The following is a 16,188-nucleotide window of genomic DNA, read 5'->3' as shown; positions in this document are numbered from 1 at the left end:
GTATAGCACCTGTGACTTGTCTTATTATTCCAGCATGCTCTCCTCTCCTGGGGGATGGATGTGCAGTGCCCAGGAGATCCTTAGGGATCTATCAGCATTCACATTCATTTAATTAAGGCTTCATCTTTCTATCGAAGTACCTCATGTGGCCGCAGTGCATGCTGCCCGCAGGGGAAGTTCTGCCAGCACAGTAACCGCACCTCCCCAAGCAGCAGCAGCGATGCTGACCAAAGCTCTCATCTGCACAGCTGCGTGTACACTGGGGGTTTGCCAGCTTAGCATGTCACCGGGGAGTGTCGTTTTACACACCTGGCTGACATAGCTCCACTGAAAACTTTGTAGCGTAGCCCTGACCTTAGTGACTCGCCTAGGGCCACACAGAGTCAGCAACAGGGCTTAGAACAGAAACCAGATCTCAGATTCCCAGCCCTGGGCTTTCCCACCCCATCCTCTTTAGCCGACTTAGAAAGTAAAAACGAAATATGCTCTTTGAACGTTTAAACGCAGGAATGCTCAGGAGTTCAAGTTTCAAATTCTCTTCATGTTAACTCCTCCACGTTGCCCCACATCCGATTCCTATTTAACCAGTTCGCCATGCAGGAGGTACAATAGACGCAGGCTAATATTTAATGGCAAACCTTAAGGGGGCAAACACACCAAACTTAACCTTCTTGCCTTTACTAATGAAATAGATTCCATGGGGCAGTACTGGCCTTTCCCGACTGGAAAGGGGAGGTTACATGACTGAATAGGCAAGTTCATTTCTAATGTCCAGGATAGTTGCAAACCGGCTCATTTACAGTCCCATCCCTAGAATCAATATCACCAGCCCACGCACTTAACAAAAAAAAAAAACAACCAACAGCAAAAACCACGACTCAGACCTGCAGAAATTCTGAGAATAACTTAAAAGTCATGAGACTTTTTAAAATAGGTGTTTTTCCCCCTCAACCTTCTGGTTTCTCAGCTGTCAGGATGCACCTGGGTTAGGTTTTTAAGCCGTCTCCTATAACCAGTGATAAGCTGCCAAAATCTTAATAACGGGTTCCCTCCTCGCCCACAAGGGGGTCGTTGCCCACCCGCCCCCCAGGACTCCTGCCCCATCCAACCCCCCGCGTTCCTTGACGCACCCCCCAGGAGCCCTGCCTCATCCACCCTCCCCTGACTGCCCCCAGAACTGGGCAGGAAGGTCTCATGGGCCACCATAGTGGGTGCCCACCCCACCCTAAGAGCCAGAGGGACCTGCCGAGGGGCGAGATGGGGAGTCCCGGTGGTGCTTACCTAGGGCAGCTCCCAGGAAGCATCCGGCAGGTCCCTCTGGCTCCTAGGGGCGGGGGAGCGTAGCTGGGGGGAAGCAGGGGGAGCAGTCACTCCCCCACTGATCACATCAAAAGTGGTGCCTTAGGCGCCGACCCTGGGTGCTCCGGGGCTGGAGCCCCCACAGGGAAAATTGGTGGGTGCAGAGCCCCACCGCAGCTCCCCGCCCCGCACCCGGCCCCAACTCACCTCTGCTCCGCCTCCTCCCCTGAACGCGCTGCCCTGCCCTGCTTCCCATGAATCAGCTCTTCGGCGGGAACCCGGGGAGGGCTGAGAAGCAGGCAGCAGCTTCACACTCAGGCCGAGGGTGGCAGAGGTGAGCTGGGGCGGGGAGCGGTTCCCTGAGTGCCCCCCCGGGTTACCTGCTGCAGCGCAGGCAGCCCTCCTCGCGCCCCCCTGCCCCAGCTCACCTCCGCTCTGCCTCCCTGGGCCTGAGTGTGAAGCCACCGCCTGCTTCTCAACCCCCCGGCTTCCCACACGAACAGCTGATTCGCGGGAAGCCTGGGGGGGGGCGGAGAAGCAGAGCGGGGCGGCGCGTTCAGGGGAGGAGGCGGAGTGGAGGTGAACTGGGGCCGGGGGTGGGGCGGGAGCTGCCGGTGGGTCCTCTGCACCCACCAAAGTTTCCCCTTGGGTGCTCCAGGGCTGGAGCACCCCTGGAGTCGGTGCCTAAGGTGCCACTTTTGGCCGGTTAAATTTAGAAGCCCTTTTAGAACTGGTTGTCTCTCGCGGAACAACCGGTTCTAAAAGGGCTTTTAAATTTAAACCATCGGTTCTGGCGAACCAGCTCCAGCTCACCACTACCTATAACCATGAGAGCTAGAAACTTTTTACACAAAAGCTGAGACACACATTCCCATGACTCCAAAAGCTGGAGCTTTAATAACTACAAATATCATGAGACATGCTAAATTGCATGAGGCGAAACACATCTATCTAAATTTCTACTGTGAATGGAGGGGAAACCATGGAAAGAGAGAATGTGAGATGTAGCAGGTTATATAAAAGTGTAAAATACTATTAAAAATCAAACCCCACAAATTAGTTACAATGTGTCTGTGGATGTTTAGTCTTCCCTGGGGTTTTGGGTAGCTCCAACTCTGACAGATGCCATCTCGCAAGGCAGAGGAAAAGTGTGATGAGTCTTATTTGACTCGACCCCCTGCACTTTTCTGGCCACATCCAAAATAGGTCTCATTCCACAGCACCCTGTCCCTGCCCACAACCATGCTGAAATGTTCTCTCCTTTTGGAATCTGGATCACAGCTGGCTTCAGATCTGGATTCTGGGCAGCAGACTGACACAGTCTCCTCCCCACCCCACGCTTCCCACAGCAGCTGGAATTCTGCAATACTCATTTAGCACACGTACTTTGGGGGAGGAGGGGAAGAAGCCACATTTCCTGTAGGAGAACAAGGCCTGAAATACTTACCCATCATCATTATTTGCTAGAGAACTAGACAGAGGTGGATCCAAAGCATAAGGCTGTGTGGGGGCTGAGAAGCCCACCTCCCCTGCTGCTGGGATTTCTACCCTAGATCCTGACTGGTTATTCCATCAGCCTCTGCTGAATTGGAATTAATTTGCAAACTGGATACAATTAACTTAGGCTTGAATAGAGACTGGGAGTGGATGGGTCATTACACAAAGAAACTATTCCCCCCCCCCCGCACTGTTCCTCAGAGGTTCTTGTCAACTGCTAGAAATGGCCCACCTTGATCATCACAAAAGGTTTTCTTCCTTCCCCCCACCCTCCCTACCTGCTGGTAATAGCTCATCTAAGTGATCACTCTCCTTACAGTGTGTATGGTAACACCCATTGTTTCATGTTCTTGTGCATGTATATAAATCCCCACTGTATTTTCCACCAAATGCATCCGATGAAGTGAGCTGTCGCTCACGAAAGCTTATGCTCAAATTAATTTGTTAGTCTCTAAGGTGCCACAAGTACTCCTTTTCTTTTTCCCTCTCCATGAATACCTCTGCTGCTGTTCCATTTGTCCCCAAGCAGTAGCAGGAATCAGCTTTTCTGCTGGTCTACAGGGTTCTCAACAGTAGCGGAAACTGACCAGAATCTTAATGTTGCATCTGTAGGGCAGAATAGCAGCAGCAGCAGGGGCCCTGGAACTGTCTGTCTGCAGACTCTGGAAGACCGCACCAGGTCCCATTTGGAAGGTTTAGCACAACCAGAAAAGCTGAAGACGTTTTTGTTTTTAAAATGACTGCTTAAATGCTGCAAAAGTTAATAGGGTGGCGTCCTCTTCCTTGCTAGGGCAAGCTTCCGAACCGGGCATCACTCAAAGCCTGGAGGGAAGGTGGGGGAGAAGGTAGGAAAAGAGTTGTGGAGCAGAGGGTCGAGGGGAAGATTACAGAGGCAGGGTGGGGGCAAGAGGATGCTGAAGTTTTAGAACACAATAGAGTTTTCCTCCCTTTAAGAAATCCAACCTAGCCCTTATTTCTTTGCTCCGCTGAGAAAACAAGGATGTTTACACAGGCAAAACCAACCCCTCAGTTGCAACAGCGCATGCAGTTTTAAAGAACTGGCAGGGATTACTGTTCCTTAACACTATCCAGAGTATACCCTCCTATGCAAACACAGGGATGTGGCAGAGACACTGATCTTAAGCTGGTACTGAGGTTTGCACCAGGTGTGAGCCAGGAGGAGCTGTACCAGTAACTGCAGAGATTGGGACAATTAAAGTTGCAGCACAAAAATCAAGTGCCCCAAAAATAAAATGAAACAAAAGGCAACCTCTGCCATCCACCCACACCTGACAGCGTCGATCAGCTGTGCTAGGTGTAATCCCAGGCCTGCTCCCTCAGTTCAGCTCGACCCACGCCGAGCAGAGCTTTGCAGCTGTTTCCCAGCGGCAGAAGGATTCCTCCATCACTTTGCCAGGCACTTGAGACCCAAATGTGAGCTCACACCACATGACAGGACCCGCTATCTGCATCATCACTCCTCCAGCGCTGGGGCTGGGGAAAGGAGTGCTACCCTGCTAAGCAACACCACCAGTCAGGAGGGAGAAAGAACTGTCTACAGAGAAATCGAGGAAAAACACTGAGCCCTGAGAGGTACACCGTGGGAGGGACAACACCAGGCCCGGAGCAGAGGCTCAGCAAAGGCTGGGAACTTTGAATTGGAGAAAAGCAAGATGTAGCCAGCGAGACAGCTAGGGGATTAATCTTTTGTGGGCCCCACGCGTTGCGCTTCACCTGTGCCCACCCTGAGGCTCTGCCCCCCCTTCCACACCCATGCGCTACCCTGAGCCCCCGCCCCTGCTCAGCCTCGTTCCCCAAGGGGGAGGGAAGGGCGGAGAGGAGTGAGCGGGACCTCAGGGGAAGAGACCGAGTAGGGGGGGGCTGAGCGGGGCCATGGTCCAGGTGCCGGGGCCTCTTCTGAGTTTGGGCCTGGACCCATGGTGTCATTTTAAACCTGATACCGGAGACAGCTAGTTACTGAGTTATGGGGCCATGCCCGACAGTACACCTCGGCTGTCTCCCTTTCTCACATATTTATGGCTGTACTTCTCTTTTCCTTCCACCGTGCCGGAGTCACTCAAGAGGGCATCTCAACCAGGCTACAGATGTGGACCATACAGGCCAGATGGAAGAAGACAGCTGTTTGTTTGTAAAGGTGACCTGCAGCGGAGGCAGAAAGTGAACTATACCTTCTTCATGACCTGCTTGGTCTTTCCACTTTGGAAATCCAGGTCCTAGCAAGGGACGTTCTGTGGTGATTGCCAGGGCTCTGTTTCACTAGTTCTCTAAGCACTGAATGCCATGAGACAAAGTCCTCCCAGCCAATGGCTCATTGGGCGGGCGTGGTTCAGGCAGGTCAGTTCATGTCCAAGGGTACACAAGGAGCAATGTGGCCAGCATCATGGCCGACTGCCACGGACTGCCCTCCTGATGGATCAGGTACCCTTTTCGCAGCTGGAGGTGGCCTTTCAGTGAAGGACTTTTAGTCAGACTGTTTAACACAGATATCCTTTCTCCAAACTGCCAATTAGCTACTGAAGTTACAGATTCAGCACTCTGCCCCTTCACGCAGCGTGCTCTCCAGAGACGCCCTCCAACAAAGCCCTGCAAGGATGGAGCTGACAATCCTGGTATTTATAAGGCAGAAAACAGATCAACTCCGGCACCCTCCAGCCCCTGTGCCAACAGAGGGACAAACCTCTGTTCTAGAATACCCTTTGCGGATTGCCTTTACAGTAACGGTTCATGTCTCCCAAGAACACTACACACTCGTACAGAGCTCTTCAGAGTTCTCTATTGATCTTCTAGGATACAGAAGAAGAACAAAAATCCCAAAAGTTTTGGCAGACACAAACCCTCCTGCTTCAGGTTTAACCCACCAGCAATCAGCTCCCGATACCTAATCAAAGGCTGCTGCTAGATCTTTCCTAGCTCGACGCTTTGACCACGTCACCTCTCTTCACAGCCCTCCACTGGCTCCCCTTGCTGAGCACAAACTAACTGCTGGTCTTCACTTTCAAGGCCCTTCACAGCCAATCCCCACCTACCTATCTCAGTTGCTACCAAGCTGTTGATCCTCATCAATACCAGTCTCCAGCACACACTTGTCAAATTTTCACATCCTCATGCTTTCCCCCAGGCTGCCCCTCATGCAGGAAGGAGCTCCCATGAACATCTGCAACCTAATGTATTGTCCTCCTTCAAAACTCCTCTGCCACGATGCTTGCACAAAACTGACAACAGTTAAACTGCTGCTGTGCTCGGACCACCACCTGTCATGCTGACCAAAGCGGTCTCATTGTTTCTTTCTTTCATGTCGTCTCTATCTCTTATGTTGAAACTAAGTCCTTGGGGCAGGGCTTGGTTTTATTTTTTTTGTTTCTAACCAAGAAGTACTGTAGCTAAGTATCACCACGTTACAGATGGGACAACGAGACAGATTGCCCAAGGCCACACAGAAAGTCAGTGGCGGAGTTAGGGTTGCAGTTAAAACAAGACAGCAGCCATCACGCTACACTCAGACTCCCATCCTTGCTGTTATTAGATTTTGCAGAGAAACTCAGTGCAGACACACTTAACCACAGATAAGTGCACTGTTCACGTGCGAATAGAGCTCAGGGTAGCTCTTTAGGCATGCAGTTCTCCAAAACGGGCCAGACTTTTGGAGCTTAAACATGCCCACCTTCTGCACACCAACATCATAGATCATTTGAAAACTTATACTATGCATATTTAGATGAGGTCTGACATGGAGCTGTCAATGTTGCCATCAGCCTGCAGGCAAGATAAAATAATGGTACTCAAAAGGAGAGCCATTTTTGCACAGTTCCACGGTAGTCATGTTGCCTTGTTTCTGGTTCATTTCAAAACTTACTGCCATGTTTATTGGTCAACGCAACCAAATGATAATGTATGAAAAGATTGTTATTGGTTTTGCATGGACAAGTTCTGCCCCCGCCTCAAAACAATGAAGCTGTTTAGCAGGTGGCAAAAATGGCGACGATCAACATTTTGCAATATACTAACATGAAATGTTTTCATGTCGCATATTCTTAATTGTCAAATATCTCACAAATCGTTTTTTATATTTCAGTTGAAGTTCACTGATCAGATGAGTCTCACACTGAAGGCTGCGCACAGCCACAGTAGACGCCGTACCTACGGACTGTACTGCATAGCAGGTAGATGTAAAGCATGGAAATTCTTAACGTGATGCTTCTCCATTGGTAAACTTTTGTGCGTACATTGTAGCATCCAGTCAGCCTGGTAGAAGGTTTTAATTTGCAAATCACCTACACATGCTGTACTAGCCTTTGAATTAAAAAGCTAATTTCTAGATGTCAGACACACTTATGCACAGGTCAGTATTAGCGTTAGAAATGACCATACACAGCTTCATGTTATGAATATGCAAAAGCTATGACCTAACAAGAAGCAAGGAGACAAAGTCAACAAACAAGCCCTTATCTGTACATTGAAGAGGATGAAGATCATGTTACAGCTCTTACCGACCATATCATCGATAAGACAAACCCATTTGGCCCTGAATCACATCCAAGGTGCTTACCAACATATCTACTAGTCTGCATGTAACATCAGATGTATCAGTCTCCACAGACACACAGCAGATGTTGGTAAAGAACAAATGGAGAGAGATGTGCACTTGATTCTGATAGGTCATCTATCTTCAGCCCCATCAAGAATCTGGCATCTAGACATTTGCTGACGTGGCCAGACCACCACATTTAAGTCTGAAAAGAGAGGGACAATCACAGCAGCTGTCGGTCCAGAAATTGTTTTTTCTGCATAGCCCTGCTCTTCGCAAAATGCCTAGATGATGTTTCAATGGGAACTGGGCTTAGTCACCCAGTAAGATCGTGTAGTCCCTCTTGCTTGCTGATGGAACAATAAGACCAGACAAAGCTGAATTAGACATCAGCTGGAAGCTCAAGTGGAGGAATCCTGGAGCTAAGAGCATGCCACAAAGAAACCACGGTGTACACCAGAACTGCCCTGGCTGTCTCATAGGATGGCTGGAGACTAATGCCACACATTCGATGAACTGGCTGCTGGGTACTTGAGGCAGGCCTGAAAAGGGTATGACAAAGCTAATTCTGTAATCCAAGTCTGACAGACAGGACAAGAGTACCCCTGTGAAAGCTGCAGAAAGACAGTGCCGGATAGGATCTAGGGTTGGATGCAGGAAACACCTGGTGGCCGATGGACACCCAGTGCCTCCATGAGAAAGTTTCCAAAAGTGAGGTCCAACAGTAGTCCCTTCTGAGATACAAGTTCAAAATCCACCTGAGAGTGTAGGAGCATACCACAAACGCTCCTCCTAGCTGGATGCTTTCCATGGTGAAGTAGCACATCACCAGCAGCGGTGTGTAGAAGCCCAAGACCTGTGCAGTATCAAGCACACAAGGATACTTCCTCGCGCTGTATGTGCCAATATGGCTTTTGGTTCCTTGGAGTCAAAGGAAGCATAGGTTTCAGAGTAAGGAAGCATAGTAATTAAGTCACCTGACACAGATGTTTTTGTCCTGGCTGTTCACTAGCTTCAAAACTGGAACACACAGACACCGTGTGGACTGCAACAAGCACTATTACCAGCACAGCTGACAAGCATCGCTCATACTGTGCCTGCAACTGGGGACGCACCTCACTCCCGACTTCTGCAGTGAATCCTCCTGCTGTACATATGTGAACAGGAGATGACTGTGTCATCCCTACTGGGTGTGCGTAGCAAGACAACCAAATCAGTGGGGCCTGCCACTTGCCTGCTGTCAGTGTTATGCACTTCTGCTTGTGCATCGACGCCAGCCCCCAGCCAACTTCTCCTGGAGCACTTGGAACGTTGCACTGCCCAACAGCTGGATCGATCATGTGCCCTTCTGACACTAGCCGTGCCCAGCCCTTGGCCACAGCAGTTTTCTGCACGGGGGAGTGAGAGATGCTGCGAGCTAGCATGGTGCTGGATACCAGCCAGGCTGTTCTGACTGCACAGGATTTCACTGAGCTAGAGCCAAGGCCCCGAAAGCCAGGAAAGCACTAAGGCACGGTCACTGGCTGACCCGGGCCTTTGCCGTTAGATCTGCAGGCAGGCTGCTGCTCACACAAGCAGCAGGAACTGTAAAGAACATGAGTGGACTGCATCCTTCAGCAAGCTTACTGCTAACGTACCACAGTGCGGGCACCAAAAAAATACTGCACAGATAGCCAGAAGGGAAAGAGTTATGTGTAGGGTCAGAGCCACTGGTCCTGCACCGACTGTTTTAGCTTTGCAGCTCACCTTTCACCAGATATCCACTGACTTCATTGTAACACAGCTGCGTCAGTTAGCGGGGGCAAATTCTCCACTGACTCGCTTCCCCCGGTACAACTCAAAATTGGCCTGTATGTATATGTCAGAGCAGGGAATGGGAAGCAGGGGTGAAACCCTGGTTTCACTGAGGTCAATGGCAAACTCCCATTGGCTTCATCGGGGCCAAGTTTTCACCTCAGACTCCTGGGTTCCTTCCCAACGCTAGCTACACAACAAAAGTCAAAGTCATTAGTTGCTGCCCATTGTCTCTCTCCTGGGAAGAAAGTAAGAATTCTGACTTATGTCTGCAATGTTCCAACCGCTAGTTAACATTTGTCTGACAGCTTGTGATCTCAATATCCATGGAATTTACCTCAGAGTTCACTTTAGGCCATCCTTCACAGTACAATTCTCTAAATGTAAGATTTTAATTTAAGAAAACACATTTCTAGGCCTCACATGGTCCAGGGACATCTCTGAAAACAAGACCAAATATAAAATGATGCAGTGCTGCCTGCCTGAGTCTGCAGACAGTCTGAAACAATGGCTCGAGGGGTGAATCGCCCCATTCATCTCAACAGGATGTTAATCCTGAATTAAAGATGGCATTTAAATGTTAACACTGATTCCTTCGCAACTGATCCTTTTCATCAAACATTTCCCCACATGCAGCGAGTGTGCTTATGACACAATCCCAAGTTTCCTTCCCCTATATGCAGAAAGCCCAGTTGTGCCCTGTGTAGATGAAAAGTCCACCAGCTTCCCACCCTCTTGACAATCGCTACAAGCAGTGATGCTTGGTCAGAAAACGTGAGCATTGTCCTAAAAAATGTAGGAAGAACAAAATCAACTGAATTCATCATCAAACTAAACACAGGAAACTGTACTGAATGATATTTATTTTCATACCAAATTCTTAAAAAAAAAAAAAACACACACAAAAAACCCTCCATTTAATCTAAATGAGCATGTCTCAAAATTGCCATTCTGCAGCGTATGGAAGAGTCCAGCATCCTGCGGCAGAATAAAGGTCCTGTTCACAGCAGCGTTGCTCTACAGTGCCTTGCATAAAGGTCTTTGCCACCTTCACAGTATTTTACTATAAAAATCTATCCGGCCATAACTGGTCTGAAGTCACACTGGTGAAATCTGGAGCACTTCATTTAACCATACTCCATATGTACTCTGGTGTAACCCAGGCCAGAATCTGGCCCAATGGTTTCATAACACCCGCCCATCAGACTTAAGATGCAATCACATATCAGGCGCTTTGCTCACATTGTTCACCAAGTACAGCCACTCGTACTGCAGTGTTTCAGAGCTCTACTTCACAGTCTCTTGCTGTCCTTACCCACATGCATCCAGCTCCAGTTTCACAGAAGGTGCCTCATAGCTCTAATGCCAGGCTTTTTAATTCTCATCAACGGTCTGATCTTCTGGTATCCGTGTCCCCTCAAAACCAGATTTCCAGCTCCAGCCACTCTTGCCATTTCAGTAGCTGCTCTTGCAAGGGCTTGCTTACGGTCATACCAAAGTGGATTTCCTTTCTTGTGGTCTCAGTGTCAGGTCTTGCTTGTCAAGCCGCTTCACATGCACACAGCTGAATTCGGCCGGGTTGCCAGCATGGTCTGATTGATTCAGAGAGAGCCCAGCACACCAAGAAAGTCCATCTGAAGACCAGCAAAGCTCCTGCCTGCCGTCGTGCTTCTAGAAGAGGTCTCCTCATGCAACGCTGATATAAACGGAACCAGCTGGGGCACTAGAAATCTTCAGGGGATCTGCATTCAGCCTGCATGGCAGGTAGCCATCAAGCGTCTGAGAGAGAAGAAAGACCGTTTAGGGCCACAGAGCAACAGCATTATTGGCTTCAGCAGCACTTTGTGTGATATAAAACCACAGCACTCTTCTGGAAAGGAAAGCAGCAGCCCTCTTCCCACAACACCAAGTCTGTGGGATTGTTTCTAATACCAAAGCTTAATACTATTGCTGGTGTGCCAAGGGCGAGTCCAACTCTGTGCCTTCCGCATCAGGACGTGACTCTGCCAACCCTTCCCCCCCCCTTTCTCACCCAATCCCGGCAGTTCTGAAGAGCTCACAGTTGTGTTCTGAGGTGCTAATAATGCTTGCACTTGGAAAGACTTATTACCAAAGGATCTCAAAGCCCTTTATAAACTATAGGGCCGAATCCTGGTCTCACTGAAGACCAGGATTTTACAGGTTAGTATTCCCGTTTACAGATGGAGGAATGAAGAAAGGAGAGGCTAGGGTACATCTGCACTGCTAACATCCACTGTGGCCTGTGCAGATGACTTTTGCTAAGGGCTGTTTAACTGCAGTGTAGACGTCTGGGTTGAGCTGCAGCCTGCGCTCGGGGACCCTCCATTTACAAACATCTACTACCCACAATTAAACAGCCCCTTGCCGAGCCCGGCCAGCAGGATTTAAATGCAGCGTAGATATCCGCATGTCTGTGGCACAGCAGGGAATAGAAGCCAGCTGGTCCCGCAGGCCAGTGCTGTGCTGTCACCCCAGACCATCCCATCAGGAGGCCACTCAGAATATGCCCCACATCCGATCAGGATGGACAAAGTTAACTTAAGGATTTGCGAGAGGACTTTGTCCCATACAAAGGCCAGTGACAGCGTGATGGAGACTAGCTCGCACCCATCGGGGTAGCCGCATAAGACCTATACTCCTCCGAGGAAAAGTCGTATGGGGCAAGAAAAAGACGAGATGATGGGAGGAATGGAGTGCTAGCCTTTCTACCTTTCAGTCCAACGGCTGCAGGTTTCTTGATGCCGAGATGTGTTATCCTTGCTCCTCCGCCATCCCTTCATCCTTCCGGATTCTGATGGTCTAGCTAGGCAAACATTTCCAAAGCGGTTCTTCTCCTCCTCTCCAACTCTGCCGGCTGAGTGCTATCGCTCAGCAGACGTGCAGGAGCCTGCAGAGCTGCTTCTCTGCGGAGTTTGCCCGCCGCCAACCTGGATCGCTCCCAGGTCAGCATTTCACACGCAGCAACGATCCACAGCCGAACCCTCCCTATCCTCCACTTACAACCGTTGCAGGTTTGTTCTAGATGGGGGCAGGTTTCGAGCATTTGTTCAGCTTTGGAGAAGCACTTCCAGATGAGTATCTATTTTAGTCTCCACACTACGCAGGTTAAATGTAAGCTCTGCCCATGTGTTACTTATCTGACAGTCCAGAGCAGAATTTCAACAGACACAGCGTTGCAACTCTGCCACTGCATTCTCACCTCCTGACTGCATGCAAAGAAACTGCACGGCATTCTTTCTGGTTTAAGCAGCGACGCTCTGTCTCAGATCCGAGCGAGCACCCTTTCCTCACTAGGAATCCATGCCTGGATTCTCTTGGAGCCTGCATGGAGTCCAGCCATTGCCCCCGATCTTGGGGTCTAGGTGCTCTCAGACCACAGACCTATCTGACAGTCCTCAGTGTGGAACCTGCTGTCCAGCTACCTAGGCCTGGGTGCAACATGACCCTTCAGACCCTCTCCCTGACTCTAACACACCCCTCTCCCAGAACTCCACTCAATAGGTGTGAAGCTTCTGGGTTACAGCTGAACTCTCGCTCAGGAATGCACTAGTTGGGAGCAGTCAGACCACACATGCTTTGACACTCTTCCAACTTTATGCTCTTTTATATTTAATCATGTAAAGGCCTGTAGAGTACAGATCACACAAAACCAGGGAACAGCCTATCGCAATATCCCCCACTAGGTCACCGTTCCCTTGGGGGATCATCTGTGGTCCATCAGGAGGGTTCTCCACCTACTGGCCTACAGTGCCCCTGCCACCACCTCCCTCATCTTAATCCGATTCGTTTATAAATGCTGCTGGGGACACCTGCCTCTAGGTGAGCAGCTGCAACATCCTTCATGCCACAGGGAGACGAAGCACAATGACCCACGTGGTACAAGGAGAGCTGTCAGTTTCCATGATCAAACCAGTTCCATTTCACAGAGCCTGAAAGGGAGGGTGCAAACGGCATGGGACACTGTGCATCCTCCAAACAAGTGGAAGGGAGTTTAGGGAAAAGCAACAAAAGGATCAGGAGGGACTGATCTGTGAGCAAAACCTGCCTGCTAGACACCTACAGGATTGGATGCAACAGGTGTCCACAATGCTACTAATGACATTCGAGAAGATGTCAAACCAAACAAGGAACAGATTTGAGAAACTGCTACGTTTGCATACTGATGGGCCAAGGTGTCAGCGTTTTGGCATGGAAAGACCCAAGACATTCCTCATCTGATTCATGACACTGCACACAATCTTGAGACAGCACTTTGAGAGGCATGCGGACTACCTATGTGAAAACCCAACTGTAAGGACGGCCTGGCTGAGTCTGCGGGATTTGAACTCAGGACCTTTGGCTCTAAGAGCACAAGTCTCTATTACCCGAGCTATCTGCCACTCGCCTACTGTCAGCATTACGTAGGTCCGCTCGTGCACCGATGCCAGCCCCCAGCCAACCTGTCCTGGAGCACTTTGAACATTGCACGACCCAACAGCTGGCCTGAAGGATCTAAAGAAGCAGGCCATTAGCTCAGAGGCAGTCTCTGTCTCAAACCTTTGTAAGCGGTCTCGCCATTAGAGGGCGACCGAGCCATGAATAGCGGGTTACACAATAAACAATCCTGACACAAGCATCACCACAGCTACAGCAGCAGCTCAAGCTGATAAGTGATAACGTCTAAGGCTCAGCTTATCTGGGTACTTCAGCCAGCCGGGAGCTGTAACGTGATCGTGAGAAGACATTGTGTTGATTGGTGTGTCTGGAAAATGCTGCTGCAGACAGTCAGCAGAAGCTACGGGTTAATTAAAGAGCACAAAAGTGTGCATTCTATGGAAACAATTATTGGCTTGATGGGAGACACAACAGTGGTGTCAGATGTTTTAAACAGACGAAAGTTGCCAAACAGAGCTCTGCTGTGTACTGAGAGGCACATATGTGTTTAGGACTTACTCACCAGCCAGATCCCCACCTACACGCCATCGGTAATTGGTACAACGAAGAAAGCTTTAAAGAGGTTTAAACCGGTCTGGGAAAGACGGAGGGAGAAAAGGAACTGGAAAAACTGCCTGGAAGACATTTCAGAGCCCTGCACAAGACACCGCAGCCATTCAGTGTCTGACTTACGCCCGCTTCACAGTTCCAAAAAAACACAAATGTGGGGAGGGGAGAAAGACTGTAAATCACTTCTGTCGCAGTTGTCCCAACCATGATCAGGGCCCCATTGTGCTAGGTGCTGTACAGACATGGTGGGACACTGTCTTTGCTTTGGAGATTTTACAACCTCAACAGACAGCAGGAGAAAGGTAAGGATTATTACTCCTGTTACAGATGGGGAAACTGAGGCACAGGGTAGATTAAGTGACTTGTTGAATGTCAGACAGGGAGTCTATAGCAGCGCAGGTCCCAGGTCCCCCTAGTCCCAGTCCAGCACCTTAACCAGAAGGCCACCCTTTATCAAAATACTGTGGGGGTCAAGGGATCCTTTACATGCAAACATAGGAAAATCCCAAAATGTAAAGTTACACTTCAAGAAATTAAACACAGGTGCTGTATGAAGATGCTGCAGTCTCCTTCCTCTGAAGTATTAGCGACGGCCACAGGACACCGATTGGGGTGGGCCAGTGCTCTGAGGTGGCACCGAACTCTCTCTGTCCCTCCTGAGGGCTCAGCTGGTTCTTGCTCTTATGCTCAGGGTTGAACTGAACAGTATCCGTGGGGCTGGGAAGGAATCCTCACCAGGGCAGATTCATAGATACTAAGCTCAGAAGGGACCATTCTGATCATCTAGTCCGACCTCCTGCACAGCGCAGGCCACAGAATCTCACCCACCCACTCCTATGAAAAACCTCACCTATGTCTGAGCTTTTGAAGTCCTTAAATCATGGTTCAAAGACTTCAAGGAGCAGAGAAGCCTCCCTCAAGTCAACCATGCCCCATGCTACAGAGGAAGGCAAAAAGCCTCCAGGGCCTCTCCAATCTGCCCTGGAGGAAAATTCCTTCCTGACCCCAAATATGGCAATCAGCTAAACCCTGAGCATATGGGCAAGATTCACCAGCCAGATACTACAGAAAATTCTTTCCTGGGTAACTCAGATCCCATCCATCTAATATCCCATCTCAGGGGATTAGTCCTATTTACCCTGAATATTTAAAGATCAATTACTTACCAAAATCCCATTATCCCATCATACCATCTCCTCCATAAATTTATCGAGTTTAATCTTGAAGCCAGAGAGGTCTTTTGCCCCCACTGCTTCCCTTGGAAGGCTATTCCAAAACTTCACTCCTCTGATGGTTAAAAACCTTTGTCTAATTTCAAGTCTAAACTTCCCAATGACCAGTTTCTATCCATTTGTTCTTGTGTCCACATTGGTGCTGAGCTGAAATAATTCCTCTCCCTCTCCTGTATTTATCCCTCTGATATATTTATAGAGAGCAATCATATCTCCCCTCAGCCTTCTTTTAGTTAGGCTAAACAAGCCAAGCTCCTTAAGTCTCCTTTCATAAGACAAGTTTTCCATTCCTCGGATCATCCTAGTAGCCCTTCTCTGTACCTGCTCCAGTTTGAATTCATCCTTTTTAAACATGGGAGACCAGAACTGCACACAGTATTCTAGGTGAGGTCTCACCAGTGCCTTGTATAATGGTATTAAAACCTCCTTATCCCTACTGGAAATACCTCTCCTGATGCATCCCAAAACCACATTAGCTTTTTTCACAGCCATATCACATTGGCAGCTCATAGTCATCCTATGATCAACAATACTCCAAGGTCCTTCTCCTCTTCCGTTACTTCTAATTGATGCGTCCCCAACTTATAACTAAAATTCTTGTTATTAATCCCTAAATGCATAACCTTACACTTCTCACTATTAAATTTCATCCTATTACTATTACTCCAGTTTACAAGGTCATCCAGATCCTCCTGTATAATATCCCGATCCTTCTCTGAATTGGCAATACCTCCCAGCTTTGTATCATCTGCAAAATTTATTAGCACACTCCCACTTTTTGTGCCAAGGTCAGTAATAAAAAGATTAAATAAGATT

General features: G+C 49.0%; 1 protein-coding gene across 3 annotated transcripts in view; it reads right to left on the bottom strand.

Moving 5' to 3' along the window:
- Positions 1-16,188, bottom strand: part of PAIP2B (poly(A) binding protein interacting protein 2B) — a 47,979-nt gene that overhangs the window by 15,161 nt on the left and 16,630 nt on the right. The window contains exon 2 of one of the 3 annotated variants that reach the window (XM_043512863.1): positions 4,831-4,956. The exons of 1 other annotated variant lie outside the window; for it this stretch is intronic. Coding sequence is in view for 1 of the 2 variants with exons in the window: in XM_043512862.1 (XP_043368797.1) it covers positions 3,295-3,311 (17 nt within the window). In the remaining variant the exon portion in view is untranslated. Of the gene's footprint in view, positions 1-3,294; positions 3,761-4,830; positions 4,957-16,188 lie in introns of those variants that run through there. One more of the 3 variants, XM_043512862.1, reaches the window with a different exon arrangement.

Source organism: Dermochelys coriacea, chromosome 4 (genome assembly GCF_009764565.3).
Source record: "Dermochelys coriacea isolate rDerCor1 chromosome 4, rDerCor1.pri.v4, whole genome shotgun sequence".
NCBI lineage: Eukaryota > Metazoa > Chordata > Testudines > Dermochelyidae > Dermochelys > Dermochelys coriacea.
Note: the sequence above shows the minus strand (reverse complement) of the source record. Positions and strands in the feature narration are given on the sequence as shown.